At 52.3% G+C, this 22,823-nt stretch overlaps 2 protein-coding genes across 9 annotated transcripts in view; one reads left to right on the top strand and one right to left on the bottom strand.

The window, feature by feature from the left end:
* Positions 1-1,003: 1,003 nt before the first annotated feature.
* On the top strand, positions 1,004-14,446 carry DHX38 (DEAH-box helicase 38). Of its 2 annotated transcripts, XM_082229283.1 has the most exons (27): positions 1,004-1,119; positions 1,378-1,717; positions 1,863-2,050; positions 2,143-2,259; positions 2,484-2,649; positions 2,777-2,895; positions 2,983-3,059; positions 3,410-3,565; positions 3,687-3,848; positions 3,952-4,059; positions 4,742-4,863; positions 4,966-5,103; positions 5,248-5,434; positions 5,630-5,815; positions 8,195-8,335; positions 8,439-8,549; positions 8,637-8,753; positions 9,570-9,677; positions 9,761-9,873; positions 10,022-10,230; positions 11,578-11,732; positions 11,854-12,009; positions 12,100-12,234; positions 13,206-13,331; positions 13,452-13,547; positions 14,030-14,151; positions 14,245-14,446. In XM_082229283.1, the coding sequence occupies exons 2-27, from the start codon at positions 1,389-1,391 to the stop codon at positions 14,327-14,329; spliced, it is 3,729 nt and encodes a 1,242-aa protein (XP_082085409.1). In that variant the 5' UTR covers positions 1,004-1,119; positions 1,378-1,388; the 3' UTR covers positions 14,330-14,446. The 2 variants fall into 2 exon arrangements, with proteins under 2 accessions (XP_082085409.1, XP_082085410.1); XM_082229284.1 differs by lacking the exon at positions 14,245-14,446 and having other exon boundaries at positions 1,058-1,717; positions 13,950-14,088.
* A 169-nt stretch (positions 14,447-14,615) lies between these two features.
* PMFBP1 (polyamine modulated factor 1 binding protein 1) overlaps positions 14,616-22,823 on the bottom strand; it is an 83,632-nt gene continuing 75,424 nt past the window's right edge. For 6 of the 7 annotated variants that reach the window (XM_082229262.1, XM_082229261.1, XM_082229263.1 and 3 more), the window contains 18 exons: positions 22,563-22,793; positions 22,361-22,483; positions 22,131-22,257; positions 21,901-22,037; positions 21,558-21,804; positions 21,114-21,303; positions 20,676-20,829; positions 20,384-20,551; positions 20,140-20,307; positions 19,887-20,054; positions 19,662-19,808; positions 19,405-19,572; positions 19,242-19,304; positions 17,992-18,101; positions 17,790-17,864; positions 17,429-17,522; positions 15,778-15,848; positions 14,616-14,910 (listed from right to left, as the gene is read on the bottom strand). In XM_082229262.1, the coding sequence (XP_082085388.1) occupies positions 14,850-14,910; positions 15,778-15,848; positions 17,429-17,522; positions 17,790-17,864; positions 17,992-18,101; positions 19,242-19,304; positions 19,405-19,572; positions 19,662-19,808; positions 19,887-20,054; positions 20,140-20,307; positions 20,384-20,551; positions 20,676-20,829; positions 21,114-21,303; positions 21,558-21,804; positions 21,901-22,037; positions 22,131-22,257; positions 22,361-22,483; positions 22,563-22,793 (2,502 nt within the window). In that variant the 3' untranslated portion in view covers positions 14,616-14,849. Of the gene's footprint in view, positions 14,911-15,777; positions 15,849-17,428; positions 17,523-17,789; positions 17,865-17,991; positions 18,102-18,697; positions 18,843-19,241; positions 19,305-19,404; positions 19,573-19,661; positions 19,809-19,886; positions 20,055-20,139; positions 20,308-20,383; positions 20,552-20,675; positions 20,830-21,113; positions 21,304-21,557; positions 21,805-21,900; positions 22,038-22,130; positions 22,258-22,360; positions 22,484-22,562; positions 22,794-22,823 lie in introns of those variants that run through there. The other variant, XR_014221408.1, reaches the window with a different exon arrangement.

Genomic DNA, 22,823 nt, shown 5'->3' with positions numbered 1-22,823 from the left:
GCTATGCTGCTGTTGCAACCCACCTTGGATCAGGCCATGACCCACAAGCGGGTCTCGACCCACCACCACTTGGACTAGATGACCCCCGCGGCCCCTTCTTTTTATTTTTTTAAAAAAGATATTTATTAAGGTTTCAAAGAAAAGAGTTACATGAATTTTAAAAAAAAGAAAAAAAGACAAAAGAAAAAATACAAAATACAAAAAAAGATAAAAACACTTAAAAAAATACATCAGTCTTTCCATACCTTACATTCATTTCCTTGTTTCCCTGACCTCCTCACACCTCCCTTTTTTGTATTCCAATTCAGTTAGTTAATTCAGCAATTTCTTTCCCTCTTTGTTTTTATCTTAGTCCTTTAACATAATATAACTTTGGATTCTCACCTGTTAACAATCCATTTTTACAAACACCTTTATAACATTGCTGCTTAAACCACTTAACTTCATTCTGACATCATTCTAACATTCATTAATTTTGCAATATTTCTGTAAATAGTCTTTAAATTTCTTCCAATCTTCTTCCACCGACTCTTCTCCCTGGTCTCGGATTCTGCCAGTCATTTCCGCCAATTCCATGTAGTCCATCACCTTCATCTGCCATTCTTCCAGAGTGGGTAGATCTTGTGTTTTCCAATACTTTGCAATAAGTATTCTTGCTGCTGTTGTGGCATACATAAAAAAAGTTCTGTCCTTCTTTGGCACCATTTGGCCGACCATGCCCAGGAGAAAGGCCTCTGATTTCTTAGCTCCGTTCCCGCCCATGATCTCGAACTGCTTTCACTGCTGTCTGAGGGAGCGGCATCCCCCTCCTCTTCTGAGGGGAAACTGCTAGTTCCGCCGCCTTCCGCTCCAGCTGTGCGGAAGTCCGGGATCTCCTTGCGCAGTTTCCTTTGGGCGGCTTTTACGTTCCCTCCTCCAGGCGGCTGCAATCCGGAAATCCCGCCTCCGCACAAGGACTCGGTCGGTCTAGGAGCCGCGCTGCTGCACATTCTATAACGACTCTATGGCGCGGGGAGAGGCCGTCGCAGCTGCCGTCGCGGGGCATTGTGGGGCGGGCAATGGCGGCGCCCGGCAAGCGGAGGGTCAGGCCTTGAAGCGGCGGCCGCGCGGCGGCGGAGGGTGAGGCTGAGGCGGGCAGGGCTCTGCCCCCGTCTCTGTCCCGAAGGCGAAGCGAGGCCGGGCCACCGGGTTGGGCGGCGCTGCTGCTTCCGCTGCCGCTTTCAGCGCGGTGTGTCGTCCAGTGGCAGCGCGTCTCGCGGGACTGAACGGCCGAGCAACCCCTCCAGCAGCCCGATTTCCCCCGCCGCCGTTAGGCGCCACCCCCCTTGCCGCCCGGTCCCCGTCCCGCTCACTCGAGTGCCTCCTTGCTCCCCGCAGAGAGCCCTGCAATGGGGGACACCCCGGCGGAAGAGGCGTCGCTGCACCGGCTGGAGGGCCTGGAGCCGGAGACGCAGGTCGGCGGCCTCCTGATCAAGAAGAAAAGCGCCGCCGAGGAGCAGCACGTCTTCAAGATCCCGGCGCCCCGCACCTCCCTGCTGGGTCTGGATCTCCTGGCCGCCCAGAAGCGCCGCGAGCGGGAAGAGAAGGACAACGGGGCTGAGGACCGAAAGAGGTCCCGGGTCTCCTCCTATAAGGACTGGGCTGAGGGCAAGGACGAGGGCGCTGCCGGCGAGGAAGAGGACGACGACCCAGCTGGGCGCAGCAGCCGCAAGGACAGGTGAGGGGAGGGCTTGGGAAGCTGCTCTTTCTGCAACGGTAGCTACTTCTTAGGGAAGAAAGCAAGAGCTGAATTTGTTGGGGTGAAAACTTCCCCAGTGGGTGATTACCCCACAGCTCAGACCTCCTCTTCTTCCACTTTCCAGGCATTATCGCTCAGCCCGTGTGGAGACACCATCTCACACTGGAGGAGTCAGTGAGGAGTTTTGGGAGCGCAGCCGGCAGCGGGAAAGGGAACGTCGTGAGCATGGGGTTTATGCCTCCTCCAAGGAGGAAAAGGAGCGCAAGAGGGACCACGGCCGGGAACGGGAACATGATCGCAAACGGGACCGAGGTAATTCCTGCTCATGAGTAGCTCCGCCCCCCAGGACTGCCACTGGTCTTTTCACTGGGTGGGCCATGGTTGATCATAGGTTGCCTCCACAGATGAGCGGGACCGAAGTCGACGCAGCAGCAGCAGCCGCTCAGAGAGAGAGGCCTCCTCAGAGAGGAGCAGCAGTAGTCGGAAGAACGAACCAGAGAGTCCTCGCCACCGACCCAAAGGTGCCCTCTCTCTATCTGCCCACTCCACCTGGATGATGGGGAGCGTCTGTAGACTGTTGTCTTCTTCTTCCTCTGTGTAGGGGGTTGGGTGAGCAACTGCTGGGCTATGCATGGCTGTGGCACATCTTCATGGCAGTTGTGCTGGGACCCTGGGAGCAAAGGGTGCTGGGGTGGCAGAAGGGGGAGCAGTCCAAGCCAACTGGTGGTTTCCTTCTTGTGTCTAGATGCAGCTACACCTTCCCGCTCCAGCTGGGAGGAAGAGGACAGTGGCTACAACAGTTCACGCCGCTCCCAGTGGGAGTCTCCCTTCCCCACGCCCTCCTACCGGGACTCGGAGAGAAGTCACCGGGGATCTGCCTCTCGGGATAGCGAACGGCGTGATCGTGACCGGTATGGAGGTGCAAATCAAACTTGGGGCTGTGGGGAATGAGGCTGATTGAAGAAGCCTGGCTGGAGCAAGCAGTCCTTGCCCTCTGGGCTATTCCCTTGACTATGTTTCTCCTGGCTGCTCTCACAGGTCTGTCAGGAGCAAGTACCCAGAGGACACCCCATTGCCAACGCCTTCATACAAATACAATGACTGGGCTGACCATCAAAGACACTCTGGTGCAACACCTTGGCTCTCCAGAGGCAGAGGTTAGGGACTGGGAAAGCTGAAGTGGGGGAGGAGGACTCAGCAGTCTGGGGCCAGAATCAGGCCTTCATGATACTTTCCATTCTTAGGAAGGCGTGAAGATGGTGAGGATGGCATTGCTTTTGAAACTGAGGAGGAGCAACAGCAGTGGGAAGATGACCAGCGGGTGAGTGTGTAGCACTCTTTAACAAATGATCCCAAACAGACTCCCCCTCACTAGGGTTATTTATCTTCTTCATCTTGTACCTTGGAAAGTGAGGGTGCCCAGAGTTGTTTGGCTCTCTCTTCGGGGAGAGTTGGAAGTGAAGGAGAAGGGCTTGGTGGTTGTCACATGTGGGTGTTCTTGGGCTCAGGCCCTGTGTGGATAATGGCTGTGTTTGGTGGCCATTGAAGGCTGCCTTTTCCAAAGTGCCAGCTCAGCTCCAGTGAGGTGTGTCATAATGAACAAGATTGGTGAGAGTGTGTCTCTGGCTTGTATTGCTGAAACTTTCTTCTTGTCCCCCACCCCACCCTCAGCAAGCTGACAGGGACTGGTACATGATGGATGAGGGCTACGACGAGTTCCACAATCCCCTGGCTTCTTCATCAGAGGAGTACGTGAGGAAGCGGGAACAGCACCTGCAGAAGCAAAAGCAGAAGCGCATCTCAGCTCAGCGTAGGCAGATAAATGAGGTAGGGGAGTGCTGGAGAGGGTGGCGCCCAGTGGTGGCGAACACATGACCATTGTCACTGGAAAGGCTCCCTTAAAACTGAGGGGCTGCTGAGTGGCCTGGCCTTGTTTTCTGCTTGGTAGGATAATGAGCGCTGGGAGACCAACCGCATGTTGACAAGCGGCGTGGTGCACCGACTGGAGGTGGACGAGGACTTTGAGGAGGATAACGCTGCGAAGGTTCATCTTCTGGTTCACAACCTGGTGCCTCCCTTCCTGGATGGGCGCATTGTCTTCACGAAGCAGGTAGGCCAGACTCTAAACAAGTGGTGGCAGCAAATAGGGAGGGGGGAGTTGAAGTCAGGGCAGGGCTGTTCCTTTGTGGATCACTTTTCTTGCTTGCTTCTAGCCTGAGCCCGTCATCCCTGTCAAGGATGCTACTTCCGACCTGGCGATCATTGCCCGCAAAGGCAGCCAGTTGGTGCGCAAGCACCGCGAACAGAAGGAGCGCAAAAAGGTACAGTCTGAGTTTCTATTGGGTCTCTCTCTCCCCCCCCCTCTTCTTGTGGGCTTAATCTCCATTGAGTAAGGAAACTTGCCTGCTGGGGGCAAACTTGTCTTTCCAAGCAGGAATGTAGCTGCAGCTGCTTGAGACTTTACAGTGATACCTCATGTTACATACACTTCAGGTTAAGAACTTTGCTTCAGGATGAGAACAGAAATTGAGCTCCGGCAGCGTGGCAGCAGCAGGAGGCCCCATTAGCTAAAGTGGTGCTTCAGGTTAAGAACAGTTTCAGGTTAAGAACGGACCTCCAGAATGAATTAAGTACTTAACCCGAGGTACCACTGTATTTTATGATTGAAAACGTTTCTATGCTACCCTTCCTCACAAAACAACAATAGCCAAGTCCAGAATTGTGCTGGTTTTGCAGGTGTCAGTAAGTTGCAGTTTAGTGGCAAGTTGCAATTTAGTGTTGAGAGGAGGCAGCAGAGAGGCTGTGTTTAACGGGCAGGTGTGGCTACCATTCAGAGCAGGGATGAGTAAACTGTAGGACAACCGACACTGTTTGTAGCATGCCAAAGTCTGAATAGTTTTCATGGATCTCTCTCTTTCTCTCTCTCTCTCTCTCTCTCATGGATCTCTCTCTTTCTCTCTCTCTCTCTCTCTCTCTGTGTGTGTGTGGTTACTGTCATTTCAGGCCCAGCACAAGCATTGGGAGTTGGCAGGCACCAAACTGGGGAACATCATGGGCATCAAGAAGGAGGAAGAGGAAGAGGGTCCCAACCAAAAATTGGCAGAGGATGGCACTGTGGATTACAGGTAGGGGCCTCGCCTGTTGCAGGATGACAGCAGCAAGTAGGGCTTCCAAGGGAGGGTGGGCCTTGTGAGGTGATGACCACAACACCTGAACTCTCCTTTCAGGACAGAACAGAAATTTGCTGATCACATGAAGGAGAAGAGTGAAGCGAGCAGTGAGTTTGCCAAGAAGAAGTCAATTGTGGAGCAGAGGCAGTATCTGCCCATCTTTGCTGTGCAGCAGGAACTGCTGACAGTCATTAGGTGAGACCTTTCCCCAGTCCCTTACCCTCAGCCTCAGCAGCAACTTCTCTCTGCTTTACTGGGTGGGCAGAGACCTCAGGGTCCAGGCGAGGGGCCTAACTTTGGGGAGCTGGTGTCAGAACCTGTCTCTTCTTCTTCTTGCAGGGACAACAGCATTGTGATTGTGGTGGGGGAGACAGGCAGCGGGAAAACCACGCAATTGACACAGTACCTGCACGAGGACAGCTATACGGACTATGGCTTGATTGGCTGCACGCAGCCCCGCCGGGTGGCAGCAATGTCAGTGGCCAAGCGTGTCAGTGAGGAGATGAGCGTGAGCCTTGGTGAGGAGGTGAGCACAGAAGGGCACAGGGGGGAGGGGGCCAGTAGGAAGCACCTGTATTGGCAGTGCTGGGGGGTAAGGGTTTGGCTCAGCTGCAGGCAAGATGGTTCCTCATCACTGTACCTGTGGTGTGATGTGCTCTGCTTGTTGTCTTTTGTTAAGTTCTTCTCACATATTTCTCTCCATGCCCCCGATATCTCTCAGGTGGGCTATGCCATCCGCTTTGAGGATTGCACTTCAGAGAACACTGTGATCAAGTACATGACGGATGGGATCCTGCTGCGTGAGTCTTTGCGCGAAGCCGACCTTGACCATTATAGTGCTATTATTATGGATGAAGCTCATGAACGCTCCCTCAACACAGACGTTCTCTTCGGCCTCCTGCGTGAGGTCAGTACTTGCTTGGTGGGACTGTGGGTGGATTCACTTAGACTTCAGTTGCTTATACAGTGCAATGTCCCAGAAGGGGAGCCCTTGTTTGAGTCTTGTGCAGAAAAAAGCCAAGAGAGTCTTGGGGCACCTTTAGCACCTTTATTATGGCACAATAAGCTGTCATGGACTCATCTCACATCAGATGAATGAAGTGTTATCCTTGTGAGATGACCTTACCTCATAGGTGTCCACTTGACTGCTTTGATGTATGGAATGGGCGCTATTACAGCTGCCACACAATACTCATTCCACACTTGTAAAGAATCAAATCTTTTAGTGTGGCAGCACCTACAGTTTGGAACTCTCTGCCTATTGGCATCCAGCAGGCACCTTTGCTGTACTCTTTCTGGGACCTGCTTAAAACATTTTTGTTTAGGCAAGCCTATCCAGGCACGTATATTTTGTCATGTGTTACTCTCTTTTTGCTTTGCTGCTGATGTTAGTCGCCATTTAAATGTTTTATCTGCTTGTTCTTAATTATTTTTATTTCTCGTAAGCCTCTTGGAGGTTCTGTTGCAACCAAGCAGTATACAGTGGTACCTTGGAAGCTGAATAGAATCCATTCCGGAAGTCTGTTTGACTTCCAAAATGTTTGGAAACGAAGGCGCGGCTTCCAGTTGGCTGCAGGAAGCTCCTGCAGCCAATCGGAAGCTGCGGAAGTCATGTCGGACGTTCGGGTTCCAAAGAACGTTTGCAAACTAGAACACTCACTTCCAGGTTTGCAGCTTTTGGGAGCCAAAATGTTCGAATTGCAAGGCGTTCGGGATGCAAGGTTCAACTGTATAAGTTTTGTTAAATAAAATTAATAATTTAAAAATTCTGATCCACAGCTATAGTAGAAACACATGGTTTGCAAGGGAGGGGTATTGTAAGCAGTGTGAAAATGAAGTGAAATACAGAAAAGGCAGTTGCAGGTACCTAATTAATTCACATTTATAATCCAATTAATACATAAAATGGGTTAAAAATGCTTCGTCTTGGTTCAGCCCAGGAGTTATAGTACTGGATCTTTTTGCCATTTGTGTTGAGACTTGCCTGTTTGTCCTATGTAGAATTCAGAAGGGCCTCTCTGGCAGGTGATGAACATGGATCACATTTTTAAAAAATGTTTTTTATTGAAAGATTTTCATGGATAACAAAGGTACATATAGCACCTCTGTTTTCAGTTCATAGAGTTTTGTCTACAGTTGTTACATTTGGTGAGAGATACTGCTATCGTACGCATTGTGAGTGGGGTGGGGAAGAGGTGAGGGAGAGAAAGAGGTAGTGTTATTTCCTTCTTTTGCAAAGTGTACACGTTGAGTTTTGTGTCGGCATCACATGGATAGGTTTTTTTAATCTATTTATTTATTTATTTATTTTCATTGATGGTGCAGGAGATTGAGGAGCCCAGAGCATGGTTGGTTGCTTTAGGTTGGCTGCAGTGAATTTTGTTCCTGTGTGTGAGGGGCTGGGAGTTGTTGGGTCAAATTAGCCATATCAATTTCTGTGCTGTCGGGGGGGGGGCGTTTATGTAGTTGTCGTATTGGCCTGTGTATGTAATAAAGGGGAAACACACCAGGATGAAGGCATCCTCTTTTGTATGTCCCTGTGCTAATTTCAGTTTGTTGCTTAGCTTTTCTAGTGCGGCTGTTTCCCATACAGTTTGGTATCAGTGGTTCATGTTCACTCCTGACATGTCTCTCCAGTGTTTAGTTTTGATGCTCCTAGCTGCTGACAGTAGGTGGCATAGATCACATTTGAAGTGAGCAGGTGAATGAATGCCTGTTGGGGTGATGTTTTCAGGCCTTGCCCTAGTAGTGCCAGAGTAGACATGGGGACAGAGTTGGCACTGCGGTCTGCTTTGGAGAAAACAAAAAGGAATAAAGGGACACAATTTTTACATAATAAAAGCAATGTTCAAAAGTTGGTGGGAAATTGTTTTAGCCTCCCAAGAAACAATTTATAGATGACCTGAGAGTGGCCATTGTGGAGCAGAGAGAGGGAGCCTGTGATGTAAAGCTGCTGAATTGCAATACAGTAAGAGGTTTGCTGTTCTCACCTGTTGATGGAACTGAGACAAAGCCTGTCGTTTGTGCCCATTGCCCCTATGTCACTCAGGCAGCTCTTCTTGCCTTTCGTAACAAGGAAGCAGAGTTTTGACACAGAGCACCATGCAGCCAAGTACAATCCCTTTGTTACAAGAAGGAATATATATCTTTGTTTCTCTCCATCTGAGAGGGGGATGAAATGGGCTACTTCTGCATCCAATGTTTGGAAAGATGTGCTTCTCCCTTGCTCTGAGGGTAGGTGAGTCTTCCCATCTTTTGTGACACCTGCCCTCTTTTCCTCCTACAGGTTGTGGCCCGGCGCTCAGACCTGAAGCTGATTGTTACTTCAGCCACCATGGATGCAGAGAAGTTTGCTGCTTTCTTTGGGAATGTGCCCATTTTCCACATTCCAGGTCGCACCTTTCCTGTTGATGTCCTCTTCAGTAAGGTATGTAGAGATTGGAGCAGGGATTTGTCTGCTTTTTACTTTCTGGGAGGGTTGTGGACCATGGCCGGGAGGGTGTGTTAAGTCTCTTCCCTCTCTCTTTCAGACCCCACAAGAAGACTATGTGGAAGCAGCCGTGAAACAGGCCTTGCAAGTCCACCTCTCAAGTGCCCCTGGGGATATTCTGATCTTCATGCCAGGCCAGGAGGACATTGAGGTGCATACTGTTGAGTAAAATAACCCCTGAGTTGCCAGCCCTGCCCTCTCTCCTGCATGCAGTTCACTCTCACCTTCCTCATCACAGGTCACGTCGGAACAGATTGTGGAGCACCTGGAGGAGCTGGAGAATGCACCTGCCCTGGCTGTCTTGCCTATCTACTCCCAGCTGCCATCTGATCTGCAGGCCAAGATTTTCCAGAAGGTATTGAACTGGGGTGTGTCAGAGAGAGAGAGATTTCCCTTCTGTGCTTGAAGAGCAGGGCTTGGTGTGTGTTTCTGTAGGGAGTAAAATTGCACCTCCCCCTAAGCTTGTTGCTTGATCTTTTGTCTTCTGCATTACATGAGTTGGAAGGCTTGGTTGGGAACTGCTGCTGTTTTTTGTACGGGGGCTTCTTGCCATGTGTTTTCTAACACATAGCAGAGGAAGGCTGTCTTATTTGGGATGTGTGTTGTTGTGTCCCATCAAGGTAGTTTTCAGGACTTTGTTCTGCTATGTTAGGTGTGAGCCCTGAAAGTTTGTATCGGGTCAGCCCAAGCACAAGGAGAGAGGTAGTGGAGTTGCAAAGCAGTTGCCAGTTTTCCTGAAGCAACATCGGTGTCTTGAGGCAACTGGTTCCAAAGCATCATGGAAAGTAGAGTGCTATCAATGAACAGCCAGGAACAGTTAGAACTGGAATTAGGCCCGGAACCTGGGCAGCTGCAGACTGGAGTCATGGAAGAGCAGGTCAAAGGCCGTAGAGCAGAGCATTGAACATGCACCAAGGGAGTGAAAAGAACAGGTGAAAACCTGAATGAAACCGACTTGGAAGAGTCTTGTAGACAGTGGGGCATCAGCACCCAGTATTATGCACCAGTGGATAAGACCAGGCAGGAGACTTTGACCCTTGGCTGGTGCTGACCTGAGAGGCTTGCTAAAGTGGAGAGCTAGAGAGTTCAAAGCGTTTAGCTCAAAGAGCTTCCCTTGGCCTGGGAGGAGATGGAAGTTACCTTCTGCAATTGACACCTGTGTTTCTGGCAGGCACCAGATGGCGTTCGGAAGTGCATTGTGGCCACCAACATTGCAGAGACCTCGCTGACAGTGGACGGGATCATGTTTGTGATTGACTCTGGCTACTGCAAGCTGAAGGTGAAGCGGGTTGGGTTGTGCAGAGCCCTGTAGCCTGCAGGTTTAGGCTGAAACCGTGGCTCATCTTCCCTCTTTTGCCCCAGGTATTCAACCCACGAATTGGCATGGATGCATTGCAGATCTACCCAATCAGCCAGGCCAACGCAAACCAGCGCTCGGGCCGAGCTGGAAGGACGGGCCCAGGTCAGTGTTTCAGGTAGGAACTGTGTGTGTGAGCCATCCCTCCTGCCAACGTTGGGTGGGAGCGTCAGGGGTGTGTCTTTGACTACGGAAGTTAACTTTGCTGGGGTGGCAGGTCTCCCAGGGCTGTCCCCATCTGAGCAGCTGTTTTCTCTCCTGGACAGGCTGTACACCCAGAGTGCATACAAGAATGAACTACTGACAACCACAGTCCCAGAGATTCAGCGCACCAACTTGGCCAATGTAGTGCTGCTCCTCAAGTCCTTGGGTGTGCAGGACCTGCTGCAGTTCCACTTCATGGACCCCCCTCCTGAAGACAATATGCTAAACTCCATGTACCAGTTGTGGATCCTTGGGGCACTAGATAACACAGGTAGAGGGGGCAACCTGGTGAGGTGATGTGGTGTGGCATAGCTGGGAGGCCTGTCTCTTTTTAAAAAAAATAATTTTTATTGAATTTAACATATAAATTATAAAATGTACCACAAAACTTATCACTTATACAATCTTTTTAGACTTCCATCAGCACCTCTGATGATCCACCGTTTTAACCACTTATGCATTTCTTAACTTTATATTGCCTTTACATCTCTTAACAAATCATCCTTCCCCTTCTCCATTTTTGCTATACTTCCAATAATACTCCTCACAAAACTTATTGCAAACCTACAAACATCGTCTGATCTTTACAAATACTTTTCAAATAGTCCATAAATTTACTCCAGTCTTTTGTGAATTTCTGGTCCCGCTGGTTTCGAATCCTTCCTGTTAGTTTATCTAGTTCTGCATAGTCCATTAACTTCATCCTCCATTCTTCAATCGTCGGTAATTCTTCTTGCTTCCATTTTTGGGCCAGTAATACAGTGGTGCCTCGCAAGACGAAATTAATTCGTTCCGCAAGTTTTTTCTTCTTGCGAGTTTTTCGTCTTGCGAAGCACGGTTTCCCATAGGAATGCATTGAAAATCAATCAATGCGTTCCTATGGAAACCGCCTTCAGACCAGGTCCGGGGACAGTCTCTCCCCCGACCTCTTCTGAAGGCTGGGGGGGACGGGGACCCAAGGGCTTTTCTTCCCACCAACAGCCTTCAGAAGGCTGTTCTGAAGGCTGGTGGTGGGAAGAAAAGCCCTTCTCCCCACCTCCTGCCCTGCAAGCTCCGGGGACAGGAGCGCTTTGCTGCCGCCCGCCAGCATTTTAAAAGCCCCCGCTGTCCCGGGGCGATTTTAAAATGCTGGCTGGCAGCAGCGAAGCCTCCGCTGTCCCGGGGCGATCTTAAAATGCTGGCGGGCGGCAGCGAAGGCTTCGCTGCCGCCCGCCAGCATTTTAAGATCGCCCGGGACAGCGGAGAAGTCTCCGCTGTCCCAGGAAGGCAGGCGGGGGGGGGGAGCAAAGACTTTTGCCCCCCGCCGGCCTTCAGAAGAGGTCCAGGACCTCTTCTGAAGGCCGGTGGTGGGTGAAAGTTTGCTCCCGACCGCCAGCATTTTAAAAGAGGTCCCCGGAGATTTCCCTATGGGCTTTCTTCTTGCGAAGCAAGCCCATAGGGAAATTCGTCTTGCGGAACGACTCAAAAACGGAAAACTCTTTCGTCTTGCGAGTTTTTCGTCTTGCGAGGCACCACTGTATTCTTGCTGCTGTTATTGCATATAAAAAGAGCTTACATTCCTTTCTATTTATATCACTCAGCTGGGAGGCCTGTCTCATTAGTGCTGTCTTCCCTTTAGGTGGGTTGACATCCACGGGGCGTCTGATGGTCGAGTTCCCCCTTGATCCGGCTCTCTCCAAGATGCTGATTGTTTCCTGTGACATGGGCTGCAGCTCAGAGATCCTGCTGATTGTCTCCATGCTCTCTGTTCCAGCCATTTTCTACCGGCCCAAGGTGAGCCTGATCTCAAAGTGGGGAAGGGGCTGGGCAGTTCCTGGGACCTTAGCAACCGCCAGGCTGCATTGCCACCTCCTTCCCTCCTCCTCTCTTCACCTTCCTGTTGCCTTCCCTGCAGGGCCGGGAGGAAGAGAGTGACCAGGTGCGGGAGAAGTTTGCTGTTCCTGAGAGTGATCACTTGACTTATCTGAACGTTTACCTGCAATGGAAGAACAACAGCTACTCTACACTTTGGTGCAACGAGCACTTTATCCATGCCAAGGCCATGCGCAAGGTGCCTGCTGGGAGAGGGGGAAAGTGGGGTGGGCAAGGACCTGAAGGGGGCTGTGGGCTCCAGGCTTGACAGCTCTTGCTGCTCTTCCAGGTGCGAGAGGTGCGAGCGCAGCTGAAGGACATTATGGTGCAACAACGCATGAGCCTGGCATCCTGTGGCACTGACTGGGATATTGTTCGCAAGTGCATCTGTGCTGCCTACTTTCACCAGGCTGCCAAACTGAAGGTGAGCAAGAACTTGCACCGGGGTGTGTTTTGGGTTGGGTAGGTAGACAAGTGAGTGGGTATAAGGAACATCATGCTCCCTGTTGCAAACGATGGCGCTACCCAGAGGAGTTTTTTAATCTGTGCTTCAAAGCCAACCCCCCCCCCCCCGCAATTTATCTTCCTTCTTGGTTCTACCTGAGTTCAGCTTCAGTACCTCTTCCTGTAATCAGTCACTCCTGCTATGGATTTGATGTAGGGACTCCTAAGAGCCAATCTTCTGCTCCAGCCCACAAGGCATCCCTGGCTATGTTATCCCTTTCCTTATTCCTGTATAGTTGATCTCACTACTTATTGCCCCTTCTAGCTCAGCAGTGGTTTCTCCCTAGCTGGGTTTCTGTCCGTTGAAAGGCTGCTTCTTGATTGTCTAGAGCAGTGGTGGGGGGAAACCACCAGTCTGATTCAGACCAGCAAAGAAGTCTAGCCGTTCACACTTTTCCATTAGTTGGTTTGGAAGCCTCCTTTTACTATTGTGCCCCTAACCCTTTTAAAACCCTTTCCCCTTTCCTTCTGCTTCATTCTCCCTGACCTGGTTCTGTCATTTATAAGATGCTGGGGGGGGGGGCAGCATCTTCATGGTAGAGTGCCTGCTTTTGATGGAGATGCTCCTTGGCTCACTCCCCAGCAAACACGAATCAGTTAGCAGGTGGCGTGAAATATCTTTTAGGGAGGATAAAGGTATATGTTATGAAGGCTAACACTCCCACCAGCATCGGAGGTGGTTTGCCACAGACTCATTGTTGCTGGAACTGTGAGTGGGAAGAGTTGGTGTTGTGCTTGGGTCCCACCTCCAATCTGATCAGCCCCTATGAGAACAGGATGCTGGACTATCGAAGCACCCCTAGACTGATTTAGCTGCCTCAGTTGTGCCAGGGTTGAGCCTGTGGGTGGTTGTGCTGGGACTGTGCTGACCATGCTCCTTCTTTGCTTCAGGGGATTGGCGAGTATGTCAATGTCCGCACTGGAATGCCCTGCCACCTGCATCCAACCAGCTCGCTCTTTGGCATGGGCTACACACCTGATTACATTGTCTACCATGAGCTTGTAATGACCACTAAGGTGAGTGGGGGGGGGGGCTGCCTGTAACGCCGTTAGCTTTGCTGTGGTCTTTCTTTCCTAGTCATTGGAGGGGGGTGTCTCTCAGCTTCCCCACCAACCCTCCTGTCTATCCCCCTACAGGAGTACATGCAGTGTGTCACAGCAGTGGATGGTGAATGGCTGGCTGAATTGGGACCCATGTTCTACAGCATCAAACATGCTGGCAAGTCTCGTCAGGTAAGGGATTTGAGCTGGAGCTGCTGGTGGCTGCAGAACCAGTCCTCCCGTTTTGTAGCTGCTCTCAAGGTCGGTGTGTTTTTCTGCTGCTGTAATGCTGAGGAGCAGACTGAGCTTGGCTCCCTCCTTCCTTAAGTAGTGGATGGGGTGAAGAGCTTTCAAGGGGGCTGTTCCTCTGTGTGCCCATAGCTAAACTTGTCCTGTATAGCAGGGAGGGGCAAAAGGCATATTGTGGCTTCCCTAAGGCTGCCTGGCCGGTTTCCGCAAAGGAGCACTGACCTTAAGTCTAATCCAGGAAAGCATGTCATGGGCTCTCCTAACTCAGGCTAGTGTAGCTGTTCCTTAAGTGTTGGGGTATCCTGAGTGTGCACTCTTGCTTTGTCAATTTGAAACATATTCCAGTAAAAAAGAGTGCTACGTCGGAAGGGTGAGGTCAGCTCCTGCCTGCTTCAGTTGCATTCAGTCTGCTTGCTCTGCCCCAGGAGAGCCGCCGAAGGGCCAAAGAGGAAGCTTCAGCCATGGAGGAGGAGATGGCTCTGGCCGAAGAGCAGCTGCGTGCCCGCCGAGAGGAGCAAGAGCGCCGCAACCCGGTGGGCAGCGTCAGGTATGCTTCTTTCAGGAGGGGTGGGTTAAGAGGAGGGTGCGTGGTTGGGCCAAGCAGTGTGATTCTGACATCTCCTTCCTCCCCTCCCTGTAGGTCCACCAAGATCTACACGCCGGGACGCAAGGAGCAAGGCCAGCCTGCCACCCCACGCCACACACCAGCTCGCTTTGGTCTGTAACCCCTGCCCTCCCAGCTCTGTACAGAAGACCCTGCTGTGCTTAGTTGGGCAGAGCCCACCTTGGATGGACATGGAAAAAATAATTTTATTGTTTATATAAATGTTGCTGCTTCCTGACCTGATTTTGAGCAGTTGCTTTTGTTTGGCCTCTTCCTTGGTGCAAGGTGTGTTTGGGGTGTACCTGTGGGGAGCCCTACCCTCCCTCGGCCCATGAATGGGCTGTAAGACATCCTGCTTTCTGCCACCTGCCTCCCTTTTGCCTTATACACACTCACAGCACGACGTGTGGTTTTTTGGGAAAAGTGGCTCAGCACTTCCCCATTTATTAGCTTAGTATCTGCACAAGCTCTTTTTTTCTTTCTTCTTCTGCATAAGAAGTCACATGATTAGTCGATCGGCCGGTCCCCATCCAAATATTCACTGGAGCCTGGCGCGACAGGCACCAAGGTGTGTCCTCTGCTGGGCAGGGAGGGGGCCAGCGTGTGTGGCGAAGAATAGGTATCCGGCAGCCGTGGTGGGGCTAGGACAGGTTCCACTTTGTAGCCAGCACTTTGCTTTGTTTCCGGCTCAAGCAGTGAGAGCTGCAAATGGTAATAATGATGATGATTTGGGGGTGGGTGGGTGGGGGAGGTGCAGCAGGAATGGCTTTCTACATCCAGGCTGTTTGACTTGACTAACAATTTGCTCAGGGAATCTCTAGGGGGGACTGAAAATAAGATGGCATATATTTGAATGCCATTACTTCAATAGTGGAAATGGCTTCTGTACACCCAAGGACTAAAGTCACTTCTAGACATAATGTTGGATAAAGAGTTTATTTAAATACTTTCCCCTCCCAATATTGGTATGTAACTCCATTAGAGGTCGGTTGGGGAACTGTGGCCTGGTCTGCTACCAGCCCCTGGCTTTAAGCATGTGGCCTTCTGGATGATGATAGATTCCATCAGCCCCAGCCACTATTGCCAGGAGTGAGGGGAGCCAGAACTTCACAATAGCCAGAGGACTACAAGCTCCCCACCCTTGCAGGAAAGCTGGGGTGGGGGGAGGCAAATGCCCAGGGCCCATCTCACTGGCTACTGGAAAAAGATTGCTGTATAACAGAACCCCATAGTCTGCTATACCAGGCAGTTCCTTACAGAGGCTTCACCACACTGTGCTTTTGCAGGCTTTTCAGAGGTTTCTGGTGCTTTGTGTAGGGTGCTATGATGCCCCAGCCTGCATGTGTGAGCCAAGAAAATAACTTTTTAAGCCAAGCTTGTGCAAAGTGCTTTCCTGCCATCAGAAGCATCCTACCTTGCCTCAAAAGATTGGTCCAGGCAGCCCCTGGCTTGGAAGTTAACTCATGTCACTGAAGGAGGTTGTGAGTCAGCAAGTCCCCTGAAGGCAGGGAAACTCCTTGGTGCTGGCATTGTCCAAGGGGAGGAGTGGGGGAGAACAGAAGGACTTACTCATCCGCTGGGAACATAGGCCAAGGCTGTGGTAGTACAGCACCTGGGTCCAAATCACTGCTGTGGAAAGCCTGCAACGAGAAAGAGGAGACTGTGTGTGTGTGTTATTTCCCTTAAGATTTCATTAAGGCTTTTTTTGTAATATACAATACAATACAATACAAAATGAACAAAAATGAAAAGAGAAAGAATAATCTCAATAATGTCCCAGAGTAGAGGACAACAAGGAAAACAAAAGGAAAAAAGAGGAAGGAATATAAAAGGAAAAGAGATGTGAAAGGGACTTCTGATTTTCTGTCTCTGCCAGCTCAGGATGTCCATGGCTTCATTCCATTCCTTCAACATCATAACTCGTGCCATTTGGGTGTTTCATTCCTCTAGACACTGGTGCAAAGGACTTCTCCATTTCATTATCTGCTACCTCCAACTCTACCATTTCACTCTCCTGTTCTGGAAATCCTTTTTTGATATTGTTCTCCAAAGTCTCTGTGCCCTCTTTAATACCATTTTCCATTTCATCCTTCTCTGGTCCATTTTCATTCACCATTTTATCAATCTCAGCTCTGATCTCTCTTAACTACTCATCCAATAATTGTTGTAAGATGCCAACAGTCAGTGGAGTGTCCAACAATGTATTTGCCATACTGAGTGTTCTTAATCTTATTAACAGTTCAATACGCATTTTAAAAACTTAAGACCTTAAGGTCTTCACAGCATTCCTTATCAAACCACATTTCTTTCCCACAGTGACATAGAAAAAATACTTCCAGTTTGAAGTCAACAGTTTTGTCAAAACAGAATTAAAAATAAAAGATTTCTAACAATCCGAACACCCTTGATCGTTAAATGATAAACTCTTCTTAAGAAGGTAGCTCACACACCAGATGTAAATTTCAACTGGCAGACAGAGAATCTCTCAGTTGTAATTTATAGCAGTCTTGAAGGTAATTAGAGAAAGGGAGGCTTTGCTGACCTTATGCCCTGAGGGCTGTTATGTGGTTTGGGGGCAGGATGAAAATTCTTCTCTATGTCACTCACCTTCATCTGGGTTCTCAGCTGCTCAGTCTCCAGACATGGAAAGCAGCTTTTCTTATTCACACTATTTTTCCAAAATAAATTCAATAGCTATGGCTTTGGCTATCATGAATCACTATGTAATCATCTCTGTTGGTGAACCATCCGCTGTTCCTCCTCCGGCAGCCCGAGGATCTGTGTTTTCAAGGAGTGGATTTGCCCAACACACAGGCTCTGTGGTCACTACCAGGCACTCATTGTGGGTTGGATGCAGGAAGCCTACTTCTCTGTGCTCTTGCTGCAGAACTGCAAAAGCCTCCACAACAGCACTTGTTCAATGCCTTCTCATTAAATGATGTGGGTGGTCTGGGGAATCCTTGGGGTTGTCCCATCTTCTGCCATGTCTCCTGTTACGGCAATATTGGCCCACTCTGCATTTGTGGGTTTAGGGTTCCAGAAGTACTTTACTTCAAATAAGAAATGCCTGCCTTGCAGGCTCACAGAACACCTTGCCACTCACTCATTACCTTCCCTGCTGGGAAACTGAGGCAGCCTACTGAGAGTGCCTCAGGATGTCACTCTCTGCCATCTGGACCCCTGGGATTATTGGCCCTTCACTCCCGAGCCTTCCACTCACCTTGAGGCGCTCACACTCAATACGCCGCTCATCCACTTCACTTTTCAAGCGTTTATTCTCTTGCTGGAGTCTCTCCATTAGCCCATGGAGGTGGCTGTGGAAAGAAGCTGCCTTAACAAAGGGGAACAAACAGCCATGCAGCAGCCTTTGGACTCACACATGAGGATAATAGGACAAGGAAAGGAGGAGTGCCTGAATTTTAAAAACACCTCTTGTCCTGCACAATATTTGGAGATGTGGGGTGGAGGCAGGGGAAGTTGGGACCAGCAGGTGAGCTTACTGCCCACCCCTTGAGGAAGAGCAGAAGTGTGGGAGGCCTGGAGGAGGCCCCCCTCCGCCCGTGTCAGCCTGCTGCACTTACTCCCTCTCGCCCGTCAGCTGAGCAATTTGCTTGATCTGGTCCCGGATCTTGTCGCCCAACTTCTCGTTCACCTGCCTGCAACGAGACACCAGTTGGGAGGAAGTAACAAGGGGCAAGGAAAGGTGGTAAGCAGTACTGCTAGAGCCCATTCCCACCCACCCCAGGAGGAGGAGGCTGCCACAGCCAGGTGGCCCAAACTCACTTCTGCTCCTTCACCCACTGGCTGACGTTGGTCACCACCAACTCACTCTCATGATGCAGGCGGTAGCTGTCGGCCCGTGCTGTCTCCAGGGAGGTCTGCAGGGATTCCACCTGCCAGGGAAGAAGAGGGCAGTCTAGGAAGGCCACCCTGGCACGGTCCCAGAAGCGCAAAGCAACCTCCACTGGCCCCTCCCCGCTCTTGCCCCTAAACTATTCTGAAAGGGCCAAAGAATGAAGAGCAGAGCCAGATGCGTTTGACTCCCAAATGGCAACCACAAGGTCTCTGGTGAGCCACAGACCAAGAGGCTCAGAGCTCCATCTGGTGCGGTATCTGGGGGTCCAAACCAGGTGCTGCCAGGAAACCCAAAGGCAGAGGATCAGGTCTAGAACATTTCCCAGTGCCTGGTATTCAGAGGTAGATTGCCTCTGGACAAGGAGGTTCCACAAAGCTATCATGGCCAACATCTATTGGCACATCTCTTTGTCTTGAGGTTGTCTACTCCCCCATTTAAACCATTCTAATTGGCAGCCGTTGGCACACCCTGTAGCAGTGAGTGCCATCAACGAGTTCTACGTTGTGTGGCAAGGAACCTTCTTTGGTCTTCTGCAAATTCATTTGCTTGCCCCTCAATCTCAGTGGGTGGTCTCTCTGTGCCACCAGCAAAACCTCAACCTTGGTCAAGTTCCACTTGAGGACAGCACCAGACCTTAGAGAGGATGTGGACAAGCGGAAGAGGATGCAAAGGAGAGTATCAGAGATGCTCAAGAACTTGGCAGGGCAACCGGCCCTGAGGAAAGGATGGAGGAGAGCAGCAGCAGGTGAAGAGAGGGACAAGACAAAGCTGGAGGAAGCTGAGCGACAAAGAGAAGGAAAGGAGAGAAAGAACGAGATCAGCTGAGTTCTAACTCTGGAGAGAAGAACAAACCAAGGCTTATAGGGGCCGAAGGGTTGGGAGGGGAGGGGGAGAGTATATGCTGGGCAACCTCAGTGCATGGGGTGCAACCAGCTCTGGCTTTGAGGCTAGTCAGGCTTGTTGCTTTCACAACTCCCTGAGGCAGCCAGCCCAGCCTGCTGTGACCTTTGTCAGCTTGTGAATGTGCCACCCAGAAGCCATGAGGACTCTCTTTGGATGCTTCGCTTAGGGCCTTCTTCCCCAATGACTTGGGATCTGCTTTCCTCTAGGGGCAGCAGAGGTGGATGGTGCCCCTGGGGAGTCCGGGGGATGAGTCTCCTCTCCAAGCTTTACTTACATCCCGGCTGGAAACCACAAACTTCTGCCGGAGGACGTTGACTTCGTTCTGCAGCTCTTCTTTCTGCCAAAGCAGCCCCAGGAGAGGACCAAAGGAAAAGCATCAGCCACCTGAGGAGGACTTGGCTGTGTATCCCTCCACCCTGCAGGGAGCCCCTTGTCACCTCCTCTGTCGCCTGGTGACACTTCTCCTCCAGCGAGGCCAGCTCCACCTTCATCACCACCAGCTCCTCGTCCTTTTCGGCCAGAGCCCGCTCGGCCGCCCGGTGCTCCTGCTGCCAGTGCTGCACTTGGCTGCCCAGGGCGCTCAGCCGCTCCTCGGAGGCACAGGCCTGTGAAGACAGAGGAGTTGCCCACTGGGTGAGCTTGGGCTGAGCAAGAAGGCCCCTCCAGCCCTCCCTCCCTGGGCCAGGGTCCTCACCTCCTGCTCCCTCTCCCTCTGCATGGCCAGCAGCTGCTGCAGCTGTTCTCGGGAGCCGCTCAGTTCTTCCTCCAGATGGTCTGCCCTGTGCTGGGCAAGCTGCAGCTCCGCCTGCAGGCAGGACACCTCCCGGGTTCTCTGCTCCAGCTGCCAAGAAGGGAGGGTAGAGGTCATCTCCCCGGCTGGCTGGCCTCCAAAAGGTGCCCAGGTTTGGCTTGGCCTTACCTGCTCCACCGCCTCCCTTTGGCTGGCCTGGCAGGACGCGGCTTGCAGCCGGAGGTCCTGGGCAATGTTCTTGGCTGCAGCCAGGGACTGGTTGCTCTGGCGCTCCTTCTCCTGGGCAGTGTGCAGCTCAGTGTGGAGCTGGGAGAGGGTGGCCTCCTGGCGCAACACCTGTGGAGTGGGGTGAGGGAGGCAAGCCTGGTCAACCTGCAGGAAGGCAGGCGAGGGCAAGGAAGGTGGCAATGGCAGCACTCACTTCTGCTGTCTCCTGCTGCAGCTGCATCTGGGCGTGTTCATACTTTCTGCGGAGCACCTCCAGCTCCGTCTTCTGCTGCTTCAGCTGCTCACGCAGAACACGGCTCTCTGTCTCCCGCTCCGTGGCGCAGGTGTGCAGGCTCTGGGCTTTCCACTCTTCCTCCTGCAACTGCAAGGCAGGGGGCTGTCAGCTCCTGGGAGACTTGGCACACGCCTCCTCCCTGCAGCCCTGCCCAGTGGCTCACCCTGCACTGGCTGCTCTGGAGCTGATGCTGCAGCTCCTTGCATTGCTGTACCAGCTGGCTCTCCTGCTCCTTGGCCCTTCGCAGCTGCCGCTGCAGCTCCTCCTCCTGGCGCTTTTGCTGGCCCAGCTCTGCCTGCAACTCATCCAGCACCGACTGGTTCCCTTGCACCTGTGGGCGGCACATACCAGAAGGCTTCAGGCTGCCACCAGCTGAGCTCTCCCGCAGGCAGAAGCAATTGGCTTGGCTGGGATGGCAGTTGCCCTTCAAGCCTTCCCACTTTCCCCTTCCCCACCTTCAGCTGCAGGCTCTTCAGCCCTTCCCGGCTGCTCTGTAGCTTCTGCTGCAGCTGAGATGCCTCCTTCTGGTGCTGCTGGGACTCTTGCATGGCTGCCTGGTGCTGCTGCTTTGACTGGCTCAGCTCTCCCATCAGCTGCTCCAACAGCTCTCTGAGGGAGGCAGAATCAGCAGCAAGAATAAAAACTCTGGGTCAAAGTGGTTCCATCTAGACCAGCCTCCTCTTGCTGATAGCAGGCAGCCCATCACGATGCCTCAAGAGAAACCCCAAGTGGGACCTGAGGAAAACAGCTCCCTTCCCACTGCTCTTTGATCCTTCACAACTAGTAGCCACGGAAGGCGCCCCTCCTCTTCTGCAACCCTTTCCCTCCATAGAGACTCATGTCAGGGCCTAAGGAGACCCCCAACCCCTGCCATTTGCCACTGCAGCTGCTACCTTTTCTGCTCCAGCTCTGCTTCAGCAACGGAGAGCCTTTCGTTGAGAACCCGGAGCTCTGCCTCCAGCCGGCGGCCAGCCTGTGTCTGATGTGTGAGCTCTGTGAGCCGCTCACTCAGCTGCTCCTGGGCGTTGTGCAGGCTGCTCTGGGCCAGCAGCACCTGCTCTTCCTGCTGCACCAGCTCCTGGGCTGTGGGGGGGAGGGAGGGAGGGTCTGAGATGCTGGCAGGAGCCCCAAAGGGGAGCAGAAGAAACCAGCAGGTGGGCTGGCTGAAGCATCCCACAAAGCTCTGGGGAGGTGGGAGAGGGGATGGGTCCTCGGCTCGCTTCTCACTCCCACCTTTGCCGCTTTGCTCCAACTGTTGCCACTGCCCAGTAATCTAGTCTCAAAGTTACCGACAGGAATTTCTGGCCTCCAGCCTCATATGTCCTGGCCCCACTCACCAGTTTTCTGGTGCTGCTCCTGGCTCTCGTGCAAGCTCCGCCGCAGGGCCTGTGCCTCGGCACGCAATGTGGCACACTCTGCTCTGCTGTGCTCCAACTCCCGCTGGGCCTTCTGCAGGCTGGCCTCCAGATGATGGGCCCGGGCACGCTGCTGCTCCACTTCCTGCCCCTTCTCCTGCAGGGTGCTGCAGGCGTGCACCATCTCCGCCTGGGACTTCCGCAGGATTGCATCTCGCTTCTGGATGGCCTGTGGGTGGGAGGGAGTGCAGAGAGGGAGTCAGCCTCAGACAAGGACCCACACACCCCAGCAAGCCTCCCAGCAAAGGAAGGCAGAGGTGCTCACCTGCTCCCTTTGAGCAACCAGCTTGCGGCTTTGCTTCAGCTCCATCTGCAGCTGCTGGACCTGCTGCTGCTGCTTGTCCCTCTCAGCTGCTGCCTCCTCATACAGGCTTTGCAAGTTCAGCTCCAGGTGAGCCAAGTCTGGAAAAAAAGGTGGCCTCTTGCTCAGCACCGGCCGAGCCCAGCCCGACGTCTGCTCAGGCCTACGTCCTTGCTACTTCCACTCATTCCTACCGTTCAGAGCGCTGCTCTTCTGCTCAGTGACCCTCGCCAGCTCCAGTTTCAAATCCTGCACCAGGCCCTGGTACTCCTCAGCCTGCTGCTGGTGCTTAGAGCTCTCCTCTTCCTCTTTCAGCAGCTTCTGCTCAGAACAAAGAGAACCGCGACTCAGCCTGGAGCCCTACATCTCCAGGGCTCCCCCCAGCACCCCCCAACAAGTGTTGTGGCCCGAGAGCAGGGCCTACCTGCCTGAGGGTCTCTGCGGCGACTATCTGGCTTTCATAGCTGCCGTTGGAGCAGCTGTGAGTTGCTTTGTAAGAAGCGAAGTCCCTGTGCAACGTGGCCAGCGCCGCCTCTTGGTCTAGGAGCTGAAGAGCACACAACAGTCAGTCAGAGGTGGCTCCCTCTTCTGCTGCCCGTGGGGTTGGGGGCCGAGGCCAGGCTCACCTGGACACGGTTGGCTGCCAGCTGCTCCTGCAGCGCCTGGATGGTCTCTTCAGAATGGCAGGCGAGCTGCTGGCTCTGGGCCAGCTCCACCTGGGTGTCGCGCAGCTCCCGCATCAGCTGCTCAGCGGTGTCTTCCGCCCGGCTGGCCTGCCAGCATTTGCCCTTCAGCTCCTCCTGCAGGATCTGCTGCTCCGCTTGCAACCTATAGAGGGCCTCGTCCTTTTCCTTGGCCTGCGGCAACAGGGCAAGCGCAGCTTAGGG

Source organism: Podarcis vaucheri, assembly GCF_965113315.1.
Source record: "Podarcis vaucheri genome assembly, chromosome: 7".
In the NCBI taxonomy this organism is placed as follows: Eukaryota; Metazoa; Chordata; class Lepidosauria; order Squamata; family Lacertidae; genus Podarcis; species Podarcis vaucheri.
This window is presented reverse-complemented; position numbering and strand designations above follow the sequence as displayed.